Source organism: Bactrocera oleae, chromosome 2, assembly GCF_042242935.1.
Source record: "Bactrocera oleae isolate idBacOlea1 chromosome 2, idBacOlea1, whole genome shotgun sequence".
NCBI lineage: Eukaryota > Metazoa > Arthropoda > Insecta > Diptera > Tephritidae > Bactrocera > Bactrocera oleae.
The window spans coordinates 36,603,998-36,626,577 of NC_091536.1; the positions used below are offsets into that span (position 1 = coordinate 36,603,998).

Here is a 22,580-nt window from a genome sequence, read left to right on the forward strand (position 1 = left end):
ATACTTTTATCCAAGCAATTTTTGGACTTTTTGGTTTTTTAGCTTTTGGTGTTTTTAGCTTAAATATTACGATTTATTATTTTTCATTTAAGTTTTTTTGTCAATAATGAATATATGGGATATTGTTTATTGAAATATAACGTAAAACCTAACATTTAAAATATTTTTTTTTATATTTTGAGCTTAATTCAGGTACAATATGTTCAGTGGCGAAAGATTTTGTTCATCTGATATATTAACAGTATATGCTTCTTATTGAATTTTTAGACGTACACAGTTAAACACATATATTTCCTTTTTATTAAAATATTAATTGTAACGCTTATTATAGGAATGATGTAATATACAAAATATTATATATTAGTTTAAATAGAATACTATATATTAATTATTGAAATTAAAAAAATATATTTTGTTTTTAGCAGTTTAATTGGAAAAGTATGGATCTAATAGTACAGGGCTGTTGAAATTTGATAAATTTGATTTTGATTGTAAAGCAGAGTTTGGGTGTAGGGCATGCAATCAGCTCTTATCTGTAAACTTGAAGTGGGAAAAAAGGTAAGAATTAATGCGGTTCTGGACATCATTTACCAAATGTAAGCGAACACAGTTTAGTAAAAAGGAATGTTTTTAATTTCAATCAAATTATCGAATTCGGAAATAAGGATATATTTTACCAATTAATGTTTTGGAATGATTTTTCTAATCATTTAATAATTATAAGTTTCTGTGGTAAAAGAAGCCCCGCAGGAAATAAAGTTATTTGAAAGAGTGAACTATGCGGAAATAGAAGTAACAAATTAACTTGATATCAGGAGCCCTTATGGGACAGAAATTGGTGTATGAAAATTATTTAGAATTCTGGACGAATTTGTTTTCGGAATGGCCCGTGATCCAGGATGTATTAGCAGTTGAGATGCCAAGGGCTTAGTCAGAAATAAAAAACGGTGACGATTTTATGCAACGAAATGACACTTAAGAGTCATATGCAATATTTACCTAAATTTGATAAAATTGTGGAGGTTGAGAAATATGGCGATAGGTAAAATAGGTAATAGTGCCATGACTGTGATGGTGTAAAATTGTATCATTTTATTTAAATTTTAAAGACGTTACTTCATCTTTCAACTACCTTAAGGGTTGGATCCTTAATATAAATAGTTTAAAACTAATCTGGCAATTCCTGTCGAGCTCGGGCATTTTGAAAATGATTTTAGACAAATTAAAAGGGGCGGTGGTAGATGTGTTAGGGTAACATTTTAACGAACAATTATATATGTAAATATTATCTATAGCCCTTAATTATTTTACCAACATTAGTAGGTTAGTTTTCCATACAAATTAAATTTGAATATTGAAACTGAAAATAAGAAAAAACGTTAACTTTGGTTGCACCGAAGCTAAAATACTCTTCATAAATACAAAAGGTTCCTTACAAGAACTTGATTCCGATAGTTTGTATGGCAGCTATACGCTATAGTGATCTGATTAAAAAATTTTCTGCGGAGATTACATTGTTACCTTAGGAAATAACTCGTGGTAAATTTTGTGAAGATACTCGTCAAATGAAAAGGCTTTCCAATAGATTAGATTAGATTAGATTAATTTTGAGGTATGCACCGCGACCTATGGTCTGTTGTGCCCTCCCCTAAGTCATATCGTATCATCTAGGCCCAGCATGTTGATAAATTCCAAAATTCTGCTGGGTGCTAGTGATGCGATACAATCCCTGTGTGGAAACATTGGATCCCAGGGCCTTGATTCTGCGTCTGCAGACTGCTGTGCAGTTCATCAGCAGATGTTCAGGGGTTTCCGGCTCTATGTCGCAGAACCGGCAGTTTCCATGCAAGCACTTTATTCCGATCGTTCATTTAATATGGCAGCTACATGCTATGGTGACCCAATCAAAACAATCACTTTGGTGATTTCCTTAAATAATGCCTTAAATAATGACCCATGCCAAATGTCGTAAGATACTTCATCGAATAAAAAAGTTTTGCATACAAGCACTTGATTCCGATTGATCACTTTGTATTGTAACTATATGTTTTAGTAGTCCCATATCGGCCGTTCCGACAAATGAGCTGCTTCTTGGTAAGGACAGGTGCACAAAGCTTAAAAACTGAGGGACTAGTTCGTATATATACAGACAGACGAACAGACAGATGGACATGGCTAAATCAACTCAGCCTATCACGCTGATCAATTATGTATATATTTTATAGGGTTTCCTTCTGGGTGTTATAAACTTTTTGGAAAACTAATATACAGGGTATAAAAAGGAAATAGATTAATTAAGTCAAAAAATTATATTTGAAAGGTTAAAATTTTATGGAAAAGAAAAATATAGATATTGAGCATGAAAGTAATTATTACATCTGAGAATTTTTAATTTTATAAAAAATAACATTTACACTGGACTAAAATATAAATATTAAGCATAAGTGAAAGTTAAACTTTAATCCAAAACTAAAAATAATATAATTTTTAAAAGGGCGTAAACCTATAATAATTATAAAAGTCACTGCTTTCGCAAAAAAGGATAGGACTACTGATTTTCTAAATAATATAAAATAATAAAAATAATAATATTTTATACCAACTAAATTAAAAGAAAAATTAAAGTTCAAGCGATAGATATAATATCTTTGGTCAATAACAAATGTGAAATATGAAATTTCAATATCAAGTCTATACTATTGTTTTAATCAAACATTAAAAAAAAATTATATTAGATACAAATATTTATTGGAATTATTGAAGCGAATCAAATGTCCACCATAGCAGCAACTGCATTGCATTTATGTTTGATGTTAGGGAATCAAGCATACCGTACCAATAAAGGGACAAAGAGAGGACAACAAAACACCTTCAGAAATCAACACAATAGACCAGTGCCAGTACCGCGTTCCGACCAGCATAAATCGCAGGCTATCAAATAACTTTTTAGGTTAGCCACTACAAAGGCCATACTTTTCTAATATAGGTAACCAATTCGAACATAATCATAACGTATAATGACCAATATACCAAACCATCATATCGTCCTATGGCAGCAAAACCACAACCGCGACCAAAACCGATGGATATTGACAGAAATAGTCAAACTAAGTAGAACCGGCTACAATTTTATTAAGGTTAAAGACCATCCATTCCAAGTACCGGAAGGAATTTTAATATTCAGACATACACTTACCAACAAACAGATACAGAAAAACCACTGCCAACTATTGCTGCTATTTACAAGGCTATTACAAGTAGAACAAGAAGAACAGAGAGATTGACATGCTGAAACAATCCATTCTATATTTAACGAAACTACTGGGGTAAAAACAACTACACGTTTTATGCAAAATGTCTTGAATAATCTTGGATTACGAGCGCGACGTCCAGCTAAAAAGCCACTTCTCATTACCCGAATAAAGAAACAGCGGCTAGAGTACGCAAAATCACACAAAACTTGGACTGCATCAGACTGCGGAAATGTTATTTTTTCCGATGAATCCAAATTTAATAAAAGGTGAGCGTTTTTAACAAGGACCGCAAAGAAATTAAAACTTACAAACCAGGGCAACAGCTATTTGTAAAACAAAATAGCATATTAGGATTTAAACTTTCACCACGATATAAAATAGAAAATTTGTTCACAAAAGAAACATTAGAAATGTCTAAGTGAAAATCTGAAGGCGAATAAAGCTCAAATGTCCAATACTCTTAATGTCGCTGCCCATGTCACATATTATTACAATTTGTAAAGGAATAGAGAAATTACAGATGTCATCCATAAAATAAATTCAATTAATAAATCTTCAGCAAATAGAAGTCGAACTCGTAAAATAGAGCACTCTCTGCATTAAACACACTCACTTGCCAAGGCCGCCGAACTAGATCCATATATTGGATTGGAGCCACGAAATACGATGCAGGAAATCTTGATCATGATGATTTATCAATTGTACAAAACAATCTCAATTGAATTAACTGAATGATAAAAAATACAATTAAGAAAGATAATAATAATAAACCTTAAATACGCAATTTAATGCGCAAATCTATATATAATTAATACTTTACTTCAAAACGAAATAGAACTGCACACAATTTTTCAAAAAAATAATATAGCAACCCTATCAGTTGAAGAAATATCAGAGCTGATACATGTGCTGTCGTACATAACAAAACAGCAATAGTTTATATTATAAAAATTCCAGAATAAAAACCACCTATCAAAATTTATTTATAAACCAGTATTAAAAAATAAACTAAGTTCACTTCGAAACAAATTAAATATTTTTGTCCAAAGATTCCGTGGTAAAATAACCAAAAATTTTAAAATATCCACTAATATAAAACTCTGTGAAAAACATGAATAAAAATATTATTTTTAGTCCCAAATTTTTGAATTAAAAAATCACAACCCTGGACTTTAGTAATGCAGGATCATATCCTGGAAAGCGAAGAGATTGGCAACATCTTAATCTTAATACAAAGCAATATACGAGGTGTGTTCAAAGGAAAATTTGAATTTTGATTTTTCGTGGGCTGTGTACATTCGATTATCGATATTTTGGTTTTGTTATAATCTGACACATATGTTTATCATGTGCTTGCATTAGGAGCCAGTTTCGATTATTAGTTTGTTTTTGATAACAGAAAAAGGTTAGTCACGTTTTAGTATACTCTTCGATTTTTTGTTCCAAAAAAGCTAAATTTTGATTAAAAGCAATGTCGCATTAGTATCGCTCAGGAGTTGTTAAATGACGTCAACAACGATCCGGGCTGGCTCAAACGGGTCATAACTGGTGAAGTAACGTGGGTATACTCGTATGGTTATGACGTCGATCAATCATCCCAATGGAAGCTGTCAGATAAGCCACAACCGAAAAAGGCACGTCAAATTCGATCAAATGTGATGGTTTTGCTCACTTTTTTCTTTGGTTACAATGGTATGGTGCATCATAAGTTCCTGCCAAAAGGTCCCAAAGCTAATAAGGAATACTACAAGGAAGTTATGCAACGTTTGCGTAATCATTATTTCTGTATCACTATAACGCACCAGCGCACACATCAATACTTATTTGTGATTATTTGACCAAAAATAAAACCGTAATCATGCCTCAACCACCGTATTCACCAGATTTGGCTCCTTGCGACTGTTGCGACCCAACACTGAAGAAACCAATGAAAGGAAAACGTTTTGCCACAATTTATGAGATCAAGTCAGAATCAAAGAAAGAGCAGATTTCCATAACGAAAAACGCATTTCAGAGGTGCTTCTAGGATTGGAAAAAGCGTTGGCACAAGTGTATTAACTAAAAAATTAAAAATTAACCTTTTTCTGAGAACACACCACGTAACCCGACATCTGAAAGAACATAACTCATACACTATTGAAATGAGACTATAAGCAACAAAAAATTCAAAAACAAGAAGAAAACAACATTATCGAAACATCACCAAACAATTTGACCAAATAAATACTGAACGCTGCACTGATATCAGCTATCGCTTTTATTGACATTAATCAGAACCTGCTGACCTGGTTAAGTCATATGCTTAGCACTAGATGAGTCATATACGATGGGGAAGGTATAAAAATCGCCCACCAGATTACTTGTACCACTCCACAGGGAGGCATCCTCTTGCTTTGGATCATCTTGATCAACGAATTATAAAAACTTCTCGACAGGGAGAACTTCAACGTCGTCTGCTACACGAACGACGTCGCTGTCCTCTGTTCAAGGATGAATCTGAACCGCCTATCCCTTCTAATAGAAACGGCCTCTTACAACTAGGCCGAGGGTCACGGCCTAAGTGTTAGTCCGGAGAAAAGAAAAATCTATATTTTCACAAGAAGGACGAAAAACTGACAATTAAATATCTCCTACTTACGGGACAGAACTACTGTACTCTCGAGTTTTGTCAAATATCTGGGAGTTATGGAGCTGGAAAGAACACATTGAGGACAGGGCTTCCAAAGCCTTTCGAATCTGGACCTCCTACAGAAGAGCCATTGTCCCGAATTGCGGAATACGACCACATATGGTATGAAACAAGTACAGGAGCGGGTTTCTTCTGTAGTAATCCGTACACGAAAGGCAGCTTCAAACTAAATGACAACAATTCGGTCCTTCAGATGGAAATTGTGGGCATAGCAGAAGGTGCCAAGGGGGATTCTATTCTAACCAGCAAGTCCATAAACATCCAAGTGGATAGACAAGCGGCAATTAAGGCCACACGTAGCATCAATACTAAGTCTCATTGCCTTAGACTATGCAATCAAGCAATAGCTCGACTTTGAGTAGGTAACTCGTTTAAAATCATTTGGGTACCCGGTTATATAGGAAAAGAAGGAAATGAAGGAAATGAAAAGGCAGACGAGTTGGTCCGTTGTTGCCTCAGACCTTATAGGAACATCTCAGGTCTTGGAACACAAGCAACACAGGGTATACTACAAAATAACGTTCGGAGAGTGTTGATGGTGACCAGACCAAAAAGTTCCTACTTTTAGGCAAAAGGGAGCTTAGCAACATTGTAGGAGTTATCACAGGGCATCTTCCCTTAAGCTCAAATCTTTAGAAAATGGGAAAAGTGGATTCGGCGGAATGCAGAGCATGCACAAAGGATGATGAGGCACTGGAATATTATCTTTGTGAATGCCCAGCCTTCAGCCGGATGAGAAGGGATATATTCCACAGCTCCCAATACTCCAACTTAATAAAATTTGGGCAGCTGGAAAGTAAAAGAGTAAGAGAAGGAAATCAGGTTTTTTACCATATCCTCAATCATTTTAAAGTGCATGATGTATTTATTTAGGTTTTTGGACATTTACAAAAATCACTGCGAGTTTGTAATCAATGAATTCGTTATTAGCAGGTATGACTTTATTGCATCTAGGTATACTATTACGAAAACTCCAAGTGGAAAGTTGCTGAGGAACATAGTACTGACATCGCCGTCGACGGCCTAGAACATTTAGTGGGATACATTTTTAAAAAATTAAAAACAGTGGCTGAATTTGATAAAGATCGAAAGCATACATGGTTTAATAACGTAAGCGCGGGCGGAGTGGTGAAGCCAACTGAAAAAAATAATGGAGGTGATGTCCCAATGAGAAAAAATATTTGAAAATATAAAAGTCTTTTAGACAATAATATAATAATTTTTTGTTTTTCAAACTCGTCTCACTGTAAGTTCGATGATTTTGGTTTAATGACGTCAATGTTGTCGCAACCGTGTATTCTATGAACGATGATGATCATCGTTATTGACTCAAAATATATGTGACAAAGTGTGAGTGATTTAAAAAACAAATATCAACAAAAATTTTCATTCTTTAAATTATTTTTAAATTTGGAACAAATGAAGATTTTAACTTTTGATCAATTAAAAATTACACAAGGTCAGATCAAAGAGAGAATGTGGTTTCATTAAAAGCTCAAACTGAAATGTCGGCCAATTTCTAAAGTCGGCAAATCATAAAATGAAGTGACAAAAGCTTAGATATATCGAATCGAAATAACAAGTAAGGAAGGGCTAAGTTCGGTGTAATCGAACATTTTATACTCTTGCAATTTCCAAAGAAAAAACCGGGAAAATACTCTTAGGCGTTGCCAAACTTTTGTTTAAAAAAATTCAATAGACATTATTCGAAGAAACCGAAAGAATAACAATCAAATTTCTATCTTATTAATTTAAATTATTGCCCATAGGCTCATTTAGTTTCATTACTATTTCAAATAGTATCCAAAATCTCAAATTTAATATATTTGGGAAATAGTCAACCGAATAATCGGAAGTCATTGTATTAGCGATATGAAGTTTAGGCCAATTCGATTAAATTCGATTAAATTTTTAATTTCATTAAAATATTACAAATATTGACTGACATAAAAGCTTTAAAATCAGATGGAAAGTCAACATGACTGGAAATCACTACATCGTGTACAAGTTGGTTGCGAAATTTATACCCTCAACAAGAAACAGCACTACTAGCTTATGGTATCGGTTTTTTGGGAAGTAAAAATAATTTTGTTAATTGATTTTATGCAGAAAGGTAAAACAATCAACTCTGAATATTATTGTAGCCTTTTGGATCAGCTTAATGAAAAATTCGTGAGAAAATACCTGGTTTGCAGCACAAAAAAAAATAATTTTTCATCAAGACAATTTAACAATGACAAAATTCACTGAATTAAATTACAAAACGAATTGCTTGAGCATCCACCGTATTCACCAGATTTGGCTCCCAGCGATTTTACGGGTATTTTACAGATTTTCCGGTAAGTCATTATAGGGATGGCAAAAAATTATTAGAGGATCATTGGAATAAGTGTATTGAAGTTAAGGGAGGCTATATTGAATAAAAAATATATTTCGTACCAAAACCATTTTTTTTTATTTCGTGCCAACCTGTATATAAAGCAATGTGAAAGGTCAATGCAACAAGCCCAGAACCTTATCTGCCCCCAATATACCCGGTTTAGTGATATCCAACTTTCTACCTAACTTTAATCTGTTTAGCTTGGTGAAAGTGTATGAAATTTTTATGAAATTAAGTGCACAAGTTTTCTTAAAAATTATAAAATTGAATATGAACGAAATTAATTTAGACTATGCTCTAATATAATGAATTTCGATCTCCTGGTTAACGTTTCCCAGATTAACTCAATATGTATAGTTAAGCCTATTCGGTTGAATTTATAACTGATGTTAAAATGATTTTAATAAAATTTCACGCTCACGCGAAGTAAAATATATAAATAAAACTAACTTGATTTGATTGTAATACATTCAACTTGTTGCTACAGAGTATAATAGTTTTGTTCACCTAACGATTGTTTGTATCACCTAAAACCTTGGTATCTTGGTACCGTAAGACGGTTGGTATTGCATATGGGCGTAATTGAACCACTGTCACGCCCACAAAACGCCATTAATCAGAAACAAATAAATTACCATAACTAAGCTCCACAACAAGATACAAGATTCTTAGTTGGTACACAGGATCACACTAAGAAGGGGCATCTGCGGTTAAAATTTTTTTTAAAGTGGGCGTGGTCCCGCCTCCTAATAAGTTTAATGTGCTAAATACTGACTATATAACGGTACTGTTAAAAACTACTAAAAGCGCGATAAATCAAGTACTAAACAAGCCAGAGACATTAAATTTTATCTCTGGGATGGTATAAGATGATTTTATAGGAACCACGTTCAAAATAAGATAGTAGATAGGGCGGTGCCATACTTTTAGGTTAAAACCCATATTTTGGGATCTGCTTAACCGATTTCAACCAAATTCGGTACATAATATTCTTCTCATATTTCTATGTTATAGTACGAAAATCTTACCATTTATTGTTCTAGCAATAACACTAATTCATCTTTTATTCCTCCAATAAAGTGGTTCTAATAACTCAATTGAATTAAATTATAATATTGATAAAATCCCCTTCCACCCTTAGAAATTTAAACTCCATCTGATTTTTTCAATTTCCAGTATGCAAATCAAGCAACAATAATTATGTCGGCGTAAAACCTTGCGTGAAAAATACGTTTAAAGTATGCCACCTTGTGACCAAAAATTATCTAAATTGAACCAAAACTGTACCCATAGGTACTGAATAAGTGGACCCGAGTACCTATAGTTGACTTTTTACCGAAAATATCGGTCAACATAGAACAAGGCGGCAAGATCCACAAAGAAATCTAAAACGAGTATACCATTTAACTTTGCGAGAGTATCAAATGTTCGGTTACATCCGAACTTAGCCCTTCCTTACTTGTTTAATATAAAATGTTGTCAATACCTGAAGGTATTTCTCCGGCTTTGAGCATTGCATGTTGCAAGAGTAATGTTCGGGTGTTCCCGAAGGGGTAAGAGGAAGGGGTAATCCTTACTTGTTACGAATCATGTTGTTTTTTTAGGGTTTATATATTATTTTTGTTATGTATTTATACATAACTTTTATTTATTTTATGAATTACAAAATTACTTATTTATATAAGCACCTAGCTTTTCATGAGTTGCTTTTTGACCTTCCTATAATTTTTAAGGTTTATATACTATTATAATTATATATATCCTTTTATGTAACTTATGGGTGATATAGGCCTACTGAGGAACCGATCAACCAAGTATAATATCAATAACGCGCTAATTACATACCCCAATGGTATTGTGGAAGTGGCAAAATACTCGAAAGCTATTTTTAAAATAACCAACATAATTTTTTCGGCAGTAGCACTATTGGCCAAGGTTATAAAAAATGTGAATTTTGAAGGGTTATGGTTTTATTAAGGTAAACCAGGTAGTATAGTTCTGAGTATTTTAAAGACCTTGTTTTCATGCTCAAATTCTGATTTTAGACATTGAAAAACACTGGAATTTATTTTTTAGCTCCTAAATTTTGCTTTTGCCATTAAAGAAATATGAAAAAAAGTTTCTACAAAAGCAAATTTTAATCAAAAAAAAGTGTTTTCCCTTATTTTTGGTGTAGGAGAAACTGAAATTTAACATGCAGAAGCCAGACCCAAAAATTATGTCGACCAGTATACCATATTTAATGTTCCTTTTATGCTACAAAACTCTAATTTCACAAAAAAAATAAAAAGAAGGGGATTGTGTTGCTCAAATATTTTGGAGGAGTGGACGTGGCTCCACCCTTTATTGTGTTAAATGCAAGAAATGTTAAATTATATAGCAAATTAAATGTATATCAGTTATAAAATATAACCGACGTGGTTTTGTTTGAAGGTGAGCAGTATTTTACTACCATATAACAATAGTTTAAATATTATTCGATTATTCTACTTTATCATAGGTATCTTAATACGCATCCGATTTATGGCAATTCTCATTTGAAAAGGACTAAAGTGGACTCATACCTTTTCTAGCCCCCATGTACCGAACATGAGAATCTATTATATATGATGCATATCCTAATAAAAATAAGTCGTATTCAATTAAGCAATATATTCTTAAACATTGGCAACGAAAAATTGATAAAATCGGTCATTCCCTAGTTAAGACCAAATGTAATATCTTTCGCTGTTCGGGTTTTTTCGAGCATAATTTAATTTGATGTGAGTGCGAGCAATCAGCGCGCCCTTTATCTCGCTTCTATAACCCATTATATTCAACCCGTTTGTCTGCTTGAATTATACCATACTTGTACAAAGATTTGTGAGACTGATATCTCGATATAATCAATGGAGAATGAATTATTAGGGTTCATATCTCCTCAGCGTTAATTAAATGAATATAGTGATTTTTGTGCTTAATGTCGATCTTAATGTGTGAAATATATAACTAAATTAAGATTAAGGTTAAGTATGCAGGCTCTCTTAATCCAAATATAATATCTCTTATTAACCGCGACAGTATATACTTTTCTGGTATACCTGAATTTAGGCTTTACTTGCCGTTATTTGTTATAGTTACAGTAATTATTACCTGAGTTGGTGTCAAATGTATGAGACTGGCTAAATGCTCTCTTTCTGGTGCGGATAGGTACCTTTGCTGCTTAAAGCGCCTCTCTAATTCGTACACCTACAATTTTAAGTAAGAAAAAACAAAATAGTTTATTAACATATATTAAAGCAGCTACTAGATATCAGTCATATGAATTTGAAATAAAGAAGCAAGAAGTACTTATTTTTTGCCTGTACAATTGAACAGCCTCTCGGACTAAACATATTTATTTTATGTCCTTTTATATATAATTTATTTTTATATAAGTGAAGTAATAAACAGATAAAATAAATAAATACAAATTTTTTGTTAAATATTATATATAAAATGTCAAAAAGAATTCAACATTTTTTTACAATAAAGTTTTATAATTATATCAAAATATTTTACACGCTTTGACTTTCGAGACCACAACATATTCGACTGTGCCCTAACTTATATACCATATGTAACTCTCAATTTTTTTTTTCTTTATATGAAGACTAATGAAATTTATTTCGTATCTGGACTAATGTATTTAAGTATGTAAGTTTTTCCGCAAGGTAGTCATCTTGGCCCGATTCTGTTCTTGTTGTTTATTAACGATATCTCTTCAGTAATTGAATTCTCAAAAATTTCATTATACGCTGACGACGTAAAGCCTTTTAAATCATACACTTCAACTGAGGAAAAGTGTCTGTTGCAAACAGACTTAAACAATATGGTTGCATGGTGTGATAGGAATGATTTGCCATTAAATCTGAATAAATGTAAGACGATGTGCTTTTCCCATAGATCTGTGTACCCCTCTTCTTATGTCATAAAACACCATATTCTGGAGCAAGCTTTTAACTATGTTGATTTGGGGGTTAATATGTTGTCCTCAGTTTTGTTAAACGTTGGTCTAAAGAATTTAGAGATCCGTATATTACTACAACACTTTATACAACTTTGGTTAGACTTATATTGGAATATTGCTCTGTTGTATGGAACCCTAACTACCAAATCCATTCTGACAAGTTAGAGTTTGTTCAAAAACAATGTTTACTTTTCGCCTTAGCGCATTTCCGATGGGATTCTAGGGTAAGTTTACCTCCATACACTAGTCGTTTAAAACTTATTAATCTACCTACACTTTCTAGTCGTAGGGAAATACTTGGCATAATATTCTTAGTGAAAATATTGAATGGAACATTTTGCAGCTCTTTTCTCCTGTCTGAAATTAAATTTAATATCCCGATTCGCTTTTCGAGGCAGTTTAGACCTTTACTGTTAAAATCCTGTAGATCAAATTTTGAACTAAACGAGCCATTCCGCCGTATATGTCATGATTTTAATTCTCATTCCAGCACATTTGACTTATCTGACTCACTTTTCAAAATAAAAAAGACTTTATTGTTTTCTCTTAATGAATGAAAATGTTACAATTTATTATATTGTAACTATAAATCTTAGCTGTTGAAATTTTTGTTTCTGTAGCTGAGCAGTTTTAGATCTCAACACTTAAAAAACTCTCTTGCCTTTTCTGACTCGGCTAATTCCGCACGTATGCGGATTGCGCCCCTCGCGTCGGTTGGGCGGGAGGAGGGTAATCGTTGGGTTATTATTATTATTATTATTATCTTCTCTAAATTTCCTATTGCATTTTCATGGAGCAAGCTCAAACCTTTAGATTCAGTTATTTGTCGATATGTCTTTATGCACCTAACTAAATCGGTTGAAACATAATCTTCATTTCAAGCACTACTAATATATTTAAGTATGGTTAAAAAAAATTAAATCACATGCTTTTAAAGCACATTAAACTAAAACCTTACCTTGCATACCATCAAACCATTATTCGAATCAGCTGTTTACTAATGTGACAAAACTTGAAAATGACTAAGTTTGATATATTGTAAATACTGAATAAAGTATACTAAGTCATTTACTTGTATGCTTGTATACATGCTTACTTTACAAATGTATATCACATTATCGACTGAATAAATACGCATTTGGGTGTTAAATTAAGTTTATTACGTTTTGTAAATCCTCTTAAAATATCTGGATTTTTCCATAAACTCAATAATTATAAGATTTTGTGTTTTATTTTTATATTTCCTCCTATAAAAATAAAGATAAATTAGATTGTAAAAATAATAGAAATTATTTTCTTAACTTACATTTCAAACTTTTCAGCGGCTCTCCTATGGCTTTGTTTCTGATAACAAAACCGTTAAATTGGTTTTCGTGACACCCAAAACCGATACAATTTCTGTTTCGTACGTCAAACCAACAATATCTGAACACATGACACCTACTACATTTTTTTATCAGTTTCAATTCTGATTCCGACAACTATGAGATTCTACAATACCCCTAAATATTTCAACAGGAATATGTCCGTTATTATGTACATGGGTATCACAAAATATGTAGACAAGGAGTAATCAGATTAAGACGGGTAACTAAAAAACCGAATAGGGTAAATACAGTCAGAGGAAGCTTTCCAAGGAAAAATAGAAGTATATATCTCTTTTTAAACGACATATACTGATTATTCATTCCTCCCAATTTTAAATGACGGTTAAATAAGGTTAATGTTGCAGATGGTATTAATCCCACCATTGCCACACACCCAGAAGATGGCGTTAATAAAGTTCTTTAAATAAGTAGAAAAGTCGAGTGCAGCGGAACATTTCAGCCTCTTGCAACTTGCAATGCTCAAAGTCGAAGAAATACCTTCAGATGTTGGCTAAACTTTATATTAAAAAAGCAAGAAAGAGCTAAGTTCAGGTGTAACCCCACATTTCATACTCTTGCAACTTACCAAGATCAAAGCCAGGGAAATACCTTCAGGGGCATACGGTTTGTTAGAACCAAGAAATTCAATATATGTATGTAGGATATGATAGTTTAGGGTAATTTGTGAACCAATTTCACATATTTTCGGCATTAAACAATAGTATATTCAATATTATACTTCCAGTAAATTTTGCTAAAATATCTTACTTATTTGCTGCAATATGCGATATAAAGTCAGCCGGTAGTTCGAACATCATTCTATTAGGTATATGGGGGCTAAAGGAATTATTGAGACGATACAACCCATTTTTGACATACAGGCATACGAGTATTATTATCAGAAAAGGATTCTCTTCGAATTTCTATAACATATCTCACAGATTAAATTGATTCATCGCGCTTTTAGTAGTTTTTAACAACACTGTTATATGGGGTGTGGGCGGGCTTGTCACTCGATTTTACCCATTTTCTCACTGGCGATAGAAGTGCTAAAAACATTTGTTCGGTTTAGGAGATATGCATATTAAACCTATTAGGGTTAAATTTAAACTGTAGATGATCCTCCCTAATGTGATCCTGTATACCAAATAACAGTCTTGTATCTTATTGTGTAGTTTAGTTATGGCAATTTATTCGTTTTTGATTAATCGCGTTTTGTAGGCGTGGCAGTGGACCGGTTATGCCAATCTGCCAAGGTACCAAGAAACATGTGTATCTTTTTTACTCAAGTTATAGCTTGCACGGAAGGACGGACGGACGGACGGACGGACAGTCGGACAGTCGGACTGACAGTCACCCGGATTTCAACTCGGCTCTTCATCATAATAATTTATGCATGTATATATATAACCCTATATCCAACTCAATTAGTATTAGGTAATACAAACAACCGTTAGATGAACAAAACTATTATACTCTGTAGCAACATGTTGCAAGAGTGTAAAATTGTTGTGAAAGCATTTAGTATTCATTATTCGACGAAATCGTGAATGGATTTCAATCAAATTTGGTATTTTATTACGTTTTATTATAAGTAATAAACTCACTTAGTTTTTTTGGTATATTTTACTTCGTGTCAGCTAAAATATTATATTAAAATCAGTTTGAAATGAGATATTTGTGATTTAAAGGCAATCGAAAGGACAAAATTTAGTAAATTGAGTTGATGTGGAAAACGATCGGAATAATTTATATTAAGGACATGAGGTTAAGACCAAACTCTAGATCAACTTAATTAATATTCAACGCTAAACCCCTAATATAATTTTATAATTTTTAGGAAAACTGTTTTACTAAATTTCGTTAAAATATCACAAATTTTGACCAACCTGAACGGTTTAAAGTCAGCTGGAAAGTCGAAAAACCACTATACAGGGTATATTGTGGGCGTGTTGCATTAACTTTTGACATTGCTTATGTCTACTCAAGAACATATTTTCAAACAATTTTATTAATAAATATCGCACACACTGACCGACATATTCGGCATAAGGTTTGGTAGAGTAACGAAAATCATTATATGTAGTATAATACAATTTCATATATTTTCGGCATTAAGCTATAATATATCCAATATTATACTTTCAGTTAATTTGGCAGAGATAATTTACATATTGACCAGTATAAAGGCAGCCGGAAGTTTGAAAATCGTATATTAGATAAGTATATGGGAATAGGGGTAATACTGAACTGATTATATCTATGTTTGGCATTTCTACATATTGCTAATAGAAAAAGATGCTCTCGGAGTTTTATTAGGGTACCTTACATACCATCATTAATATATAGGGATTAAAGTCAACCGGATGTTTGAAAAACCTGATATTAGTTATATGGGGGCTAAGCCAAATAGCCCGATTTTCCCCATTTTAATTCCAATGATGTATCCTTATTAGAAAAACACGCCCACTCAATTTTACTAAGAAAACTAAAATATGTATACACATTGGCCGATATATGTGGTACAAAGTCCACCGAAGTTCGAAAATCTTTCTATTAGATATATGGGGGCTAAGGATTTTCTGCATACAGACATATCGCTATCAGAAAAGGATTCTCTCCGAATTTCAAAAATATATCTCACACATTGACCGATATTTTCGATAAAAAGTCAGCCGTAGCCATAGGTGGTCCATAATTTTCGTATATGGGGGCTTGAACAGTTATGGTTCGATTTTGATTATTTTTAGAACTGAAATGATTAAGATATTCCCGGCAGTATTTGTGCAAAGTTTTATCTTTAGTGCTTAATTTATATACTGGAAAGTGAAAGAATCGGATGGATTGTAAAAATTGTGTTATATAGGTCCGATTCGCTCATTTTCGCACTATATCACAGAAATGTCAGGATAATATTATATTAGCCACGGAATTTGATTGAAATTGACCGAGTCAGTTCGGAGATATGTGATTTTACTTAAAGGCGATCGGTGCAACGCTCATTGTTCAATTTTGACACCGGCTCCTATAAAACTCTCTTGGGCTATTCTATATGTAAAATGTAATACCTCTGACGCATTAGGACTTGGAGCTACTCTCACTTTTGAAAGATTTTAAAATCACAAATGCCGCTTCTTAATGCGATTCGTTGTGCCAAGTTTCAGATTCGTATATTAACTTGTGGTGTTGTGGCGTTATGTGGTCTGATCACGCCCATCTACGAACTCGTCCTTCTGATTTGACCAAGGAATACGTGTGCAAAGTTTCGTGACGATACCTTAATTTTTATTTAAGTTACAGCTTGTACAAACAGACGTACGGTCGAACAGACGGACAGGCAACCGGATTTCTACACGCCTCGCTATCCTGACTATTCATATATATAATATATATTGTACATATATGTGCTTTTTTTTAACTATTTTTTTTTTGCGGTCCCATGGTGAAATTTTGTTGGAAATACCAAAAAAAAATTCCCTGAAAGTTTGAGCTCTTAATATTAAAAAATTAGGTTTGGGGGCCCGTACTACCACCCCGCAGGTGCAAGTTATAACTTTACCGCAATGGAGACTTTTGTAGAACGTTCAATTCTGTGGAATACCTAATGACGGTTGAGATAGTTCCATCATAGTCCGCTGAGTTATAAAATTAAAAAGGAAAAAATCAAGTTTTACGTGTATTTTAGATGGAAAATCTTTACAGGCCTTGGTCTAGTACTTACTATTAATATTAAGAGCTCAAACTTTCAGGAAATATTTTTTGTTTTGGTATTTCCAACAAAATTTCACCATTAGATCGCAAAAAAAATAGTTCAAAAAGAAAAGCAGCCTAATATACAAGTATATATACTTGTACATGTATAACGGATGATCCAAGTAGAGGTACTTTTTCAATAACCTTTCTTTGACAGATCAAGGGATGAGTCATGTCAAGCTGTCATGCTATTTTTGTTCATTATTGTTTGGCATTTGATCATGAACAACATTTACAAATCGTTCAACTCTATTACGAAATTTCACGTTCTGTAAATAATGTGTTTCGCGCGAACGAATAGACCACGTCCAGCACACAGTGAAAAAAATATAGCAGCCGTAGCTGAGAGTGCACACGAAGACCGTGGAGAGGCAAATCGACACCGTTCGCAGCAACTCGGACTGAGGCATGGAACGATTAGGCGCATTTAATGTCGAGATCTTAAATTCGAAGAGTACACAATAGCTTTTGCAAGAACTGAAGCCGCTCGATCTTTCCAACTGACATCGCGACGCCCTATGGGCTCATGAAAAGTTCCAAGAAGATCCGACGTTTTCGAGCCAAATTTCGTTCAGCGATGAGGCACATATCTGGCTCAATGGGTATGTAAACATGCAAGATTGCCGCATTTGGAAGAAAGAGCAACCTGAACAGATTCAAGAGCTGCCATTTAAGCCAGAAAAAACAACGGTTTGGTGTGGTTTTTGGGCTGGTGGAATCATCGGTCCATATTTCTTCAAAAATGATGACGGTGAGAACGTAACCATTAATGGCGACCGTTATCTCACCATGATAACTTTCAATAAGACGGCGCCACTTCCTAAACATCGCATCAATCAATGGATTTATTAAGGCAACACTTCGTTGAGCAGATAATTTCACGTTTTGGGCAGGTCGATTGGCTACCAAGATTTTGTGATGTCACACCATTAGACTTTTTCCTGTGGAGATATGTAAAGTCTTAAGTCTATGCGGACAAGCCCGCTTCGACTCAGGTCTCAGAGCAAAATATCACGCGTGTCATTCGCCAGTTACCAGTCGGTACAATGCTCGAACAATTTATCGAGAATTATTGTTAACTTGATCCTGCTTTCTTATTGTTCCTGTGCACTAGTTATATGCTAAGTCAACCAGGAAGTAGAATAATTTCGTTTTAATACCTCATAATACACTTTGAGAATGGATAAAATCGAATAATAAGAACGCATCTCATACAATTCAACACAATCGCGGCTGTTGCATCTTCAATTCAGGCAAAAATACAGTCATTATAATGAATTATTCATGATGACTTAAATCTGTTTCCGTACAAAGTTCAAATAGCAAACCAGTTAAACCCTCTAGATTTGCCTATTCGCATGGATTTTTGTAATAACTTGTCAAATTTCCTGCTTATGTCTGATAAGAGCCATTTTGATCTTAACGGAAATGTAAATAAGCAACAGTGAATCATATACAGAAATAGTCCGAAAGATGGAACTTCACCCAGAACGAGTCACCGTGTGGTGCGCAGTTACATCAAGCTGTATTGTCGGGCCATACTTCTTCGAAGAAAAGGGTGTAACAGTAACTGTCAATGGGCACCGTCAAAGACGTATCCCTTTAAATAGCGTTTGGTTCCAGCAAGATGGAGCAACTGCACACATAGCCAAACTTCGTTTATTAAAAATTTTGCATAGGCCTTTTATTCTTAAAAACCATATTTTCACATATAATATTCGGCTGCATCCGAAAAGTTATCTTTCTTGTTCATAGTAAGTTTACATTGGTTTTAAAGATGCGTAACACAAAATAGTAATATTAAATATTCTGGGGAAAATCGTAGAATTAGTGTAATCATTAGTAATTAATTGAAAGGGTCGCTTGAAAACTAGGTTTGTTGACATGCTTTTGAGCACAAAAAAAATTTCATCTACAGAGTGTCCCCAAAACAAAGGTACTTTATTTATAAATCATATAGCATACACCATTATCTATTGAAAATGTGCTCTTTAACACGCACCTAATATCATGTAAATCGGATGACATACCAAGTGTATCGGCAGAAAATGTAGTTGATTATAGAGAAGGTACACAGTGCGGCCATTATCAAAATATTTCACTTTTCGCAGGGGAACTGAAAACGATGAGCGTGTTTCACCACTTTTGGGAGGGGTACTGAAAACGATGAGCGTGTTTCACCAAATGGCCACAATTAATATCAGGGGACTGAAAAATAGCAGAATTGAGCATTTTCAATGGTAATTGAGAAAAGTAATGCTAATTTCAATGTTAAGAATTCGTATATTTACAATGCGCAAACGACTTTGCATATAATTTGAAGATATTCCGCCTATACAGGGTGGCTAACGAACCGTGCTACAAAATTAACCCGTAATAAGTTTCTTTTTAGTCAATGCATTACATATATTTTTTTTATTGCATTGAAAATTTTATTTTATTTAAACAATTAATTATTCCTCCATGCTCAACCACGCATACCCTAATTCGGGATTGCATCAATTTAGTCAGATTCCTGGGTTTGATTTTGTACACCTCTTGCTTGACATAACCCGATAAGAAAAGACCAAGCGGTCGCAAATATTCTTATACATAATATTATAATATATGTATAATTATGTGTGCATGTAAACAAATAGGAAAGTACCTATTATAATTGTTAATTTGTGTATATGAAACGTATGCATGTAAATAAGTACACCCATTGTTTCATACGAAATCTCCGTTGCCACGGACAACCAATGGCCGAAGCTCCCGCCTTTTGTTTTCTTGTCAAAGAGTCACTGTGTCGAAGGACTGACTGACAAAGCGTCACAACAATGTTTTAAAATTGAAAAATATATTAAAATTGTAAAATATTTTAAATCGACAAAAGCTTTGTTGCCAATTTTGTAATTTTTTTTGTGTTTTGTGGGTTTGCGGGGTTGCAACTTTTCCCTTCTAGAGGAAACATCAGAAATTTGTTGAATTTATGATTTTGTGTAATAAAGTGCCACAAAAAAAGTGCCACGTAAATAATAAGGAACTTTAAAAAAAAAAAAATATATAAAGTGCCACAAAAAAAAGTGCCACGAAAATAATAAGGAACTTTTAAAATAAAAATATAAAGTGCCAAGAAAAAAAAGAGGAAATAAAATAAACCACCGTGGGACAAGTATTGTCACTTCCAGGGAAAGAGAAAGTGAACAATACCAGCGAATCAACAAAGGAAAAAATTACCGACTAAAAAGTGTGAAGTAGGAGGCCCCTGAGTAGCAGACGCAAAAAGGACGACGAGGGAAAAGACGTCAGCCGCTTCACCAGAACGATGGTCCTATTATTGTAAGTTCTAGATATATATAAATAATAAAATAATAAATAAATTCAGAAAAAAGAAAAAAAAGCTAGATCTATAGCCCTAATAAATGTAAAATCTTAAGAATTCTATACCATAATTCAAATTATGTTTGCAACATTGTAATTGTTTTACCACTTACAAATATTAGTATATCAATTTATTTTAAAATATTTGTGACTTATTTCAAAATATCTAAACATAAAACCAGGGTCGTACACCCTATAAAAAAAAAAAAGTATATTCAAGCTGCGATTCACCACCTACGGGGGGACCCTCCAGCTTATAACAAAAAATAACTCTGCGATTTACCAAAAACGGGACCCTCCAGAGATTATTAACAAATAAATAAAAAAAAATATATATACTTATAAACAAAGACTTGTACAGTCTATAATATTGAAAGGAAAAAAACATTTATAACAAAAAAATAACTCTGCGATTCACCAAAAACGGGACCCTCCAGAGATTATTAACAAATAAATTTTTCAGAGCACAATATGCCAATAACCAAAAATACAACTACCCACAACCCTCTCGACAACAACATTACCCACAACAACAATTCATTCAATCAAAATATTTCCAACCAAAATATACCCAAACAACAAACAAAAAATTCCTAGAAAATAAATTCCATCCCGAACTAGCATTCCACCACCAAATCAAAATTTCAATCCTTACAACCGTTTTCAAAATAACAATTTATTCAACCAACAACAACAAAGATCTCCCCCTCCACCAAAACCTCCTCAGCCAATGGATGTAGATGTTAGTTTAAGAACGAACGCTATAAACTATACAAACCGACCACCAGCTCAAAATTTCGGCAAAAGACCATATCAGACATCTATAACTAACCACCCACAACCGAAAATTCAAAGAAACTTCCATGTAAACTCAGAACTCGAACCGAACAATGAACACAATTATCAATACGGTAATGACTGCCAAAATAACGACTACTTAAATAGTGACTATAATTACAATCCTTCCGATACAATACAGAGGTATGAGAATGAACCATTCCTAGATCTGACAGATGTACATTTTTTAGGTTAAATAGCTCTTCGTTGCCTTATTTCAAATGCAAAACGAAGAGCGGACAAATTTTAAAAATATTAGTAGACACAGGCTCCAATAAAAATTATATCCAATCAGATTTAGTACCGAATCCTAAAAGAAATGATAACCATTTTTATGCAAATTCTGTTGGCGGTAAATTAAAAATTACACATCACACTTTTTTAAATTTATTTAACATAGAAGAATGCAAATTAAAATTATTCTTATTACCAGCTCTTTCAACCTTTCATGCAATACTTGGAAATGATAGTCTAGAAGAATTATCAGCAGTAATACATACTAGAGAAAATTTTATGATTGTAGCAAATAGACGGAAAATTCAACTCCATCAATATAAGGCTCAAGATGTTAATTCAATCCAAATCCGTGATGAGCACATGAAATCTTCAGAAAAGAACGAATTTAAACAACTTATACAAAAACACAAACACCTATTTTCAGAACCCAACGAAAAATTAACTTATACAACAAAAGTAGTAGCAGAAATCAGAACAAGTTCAGACACACCTATTTATTCAAAATCTTACCCATATCCGATTAGTTTAAAACAAGAAGTAGAAAAACAAATAAATAAATTACTAGAAGACGGTATTATTAGGAAATCCAGATCACCATATAACTCACCCATATGGGTTATACCCAAAAAAGACGACGCATCAGGCGAGAAAAAATTCAGACTGGTTATTGATTACAGAAAACTAAATACGGTTACTATTGCAGACAGATATC

The 22,580-nt window shown here is 33.4% G+C and overlaps 1 protein-coding gene across 4 annotated transcripts in view; it reads right to left on the bottom strand.

Moving 5' to 3' along the window:
• Positions 1–22,580, bottom strand: part of scro (scarecrow) — a 95,252-nt gene that overhangs the window by 34,638 nt on the left and 38,034 nt on the right. For all 4 annotated transcript variants that reach the window (XM_036356767.2, XM_036356766.2, XM_036356761.2 and 1 more), the window contains exon 5: positions 11,456–11,551. In XM_036356767.2, coding sequence (XP_036212660.1) covers positions 11,456–11,551 — 96 coding nt within the window. The remainder of the gene's footprint in view (positions 1–11,455; positions 11,552–22,580) is intronic.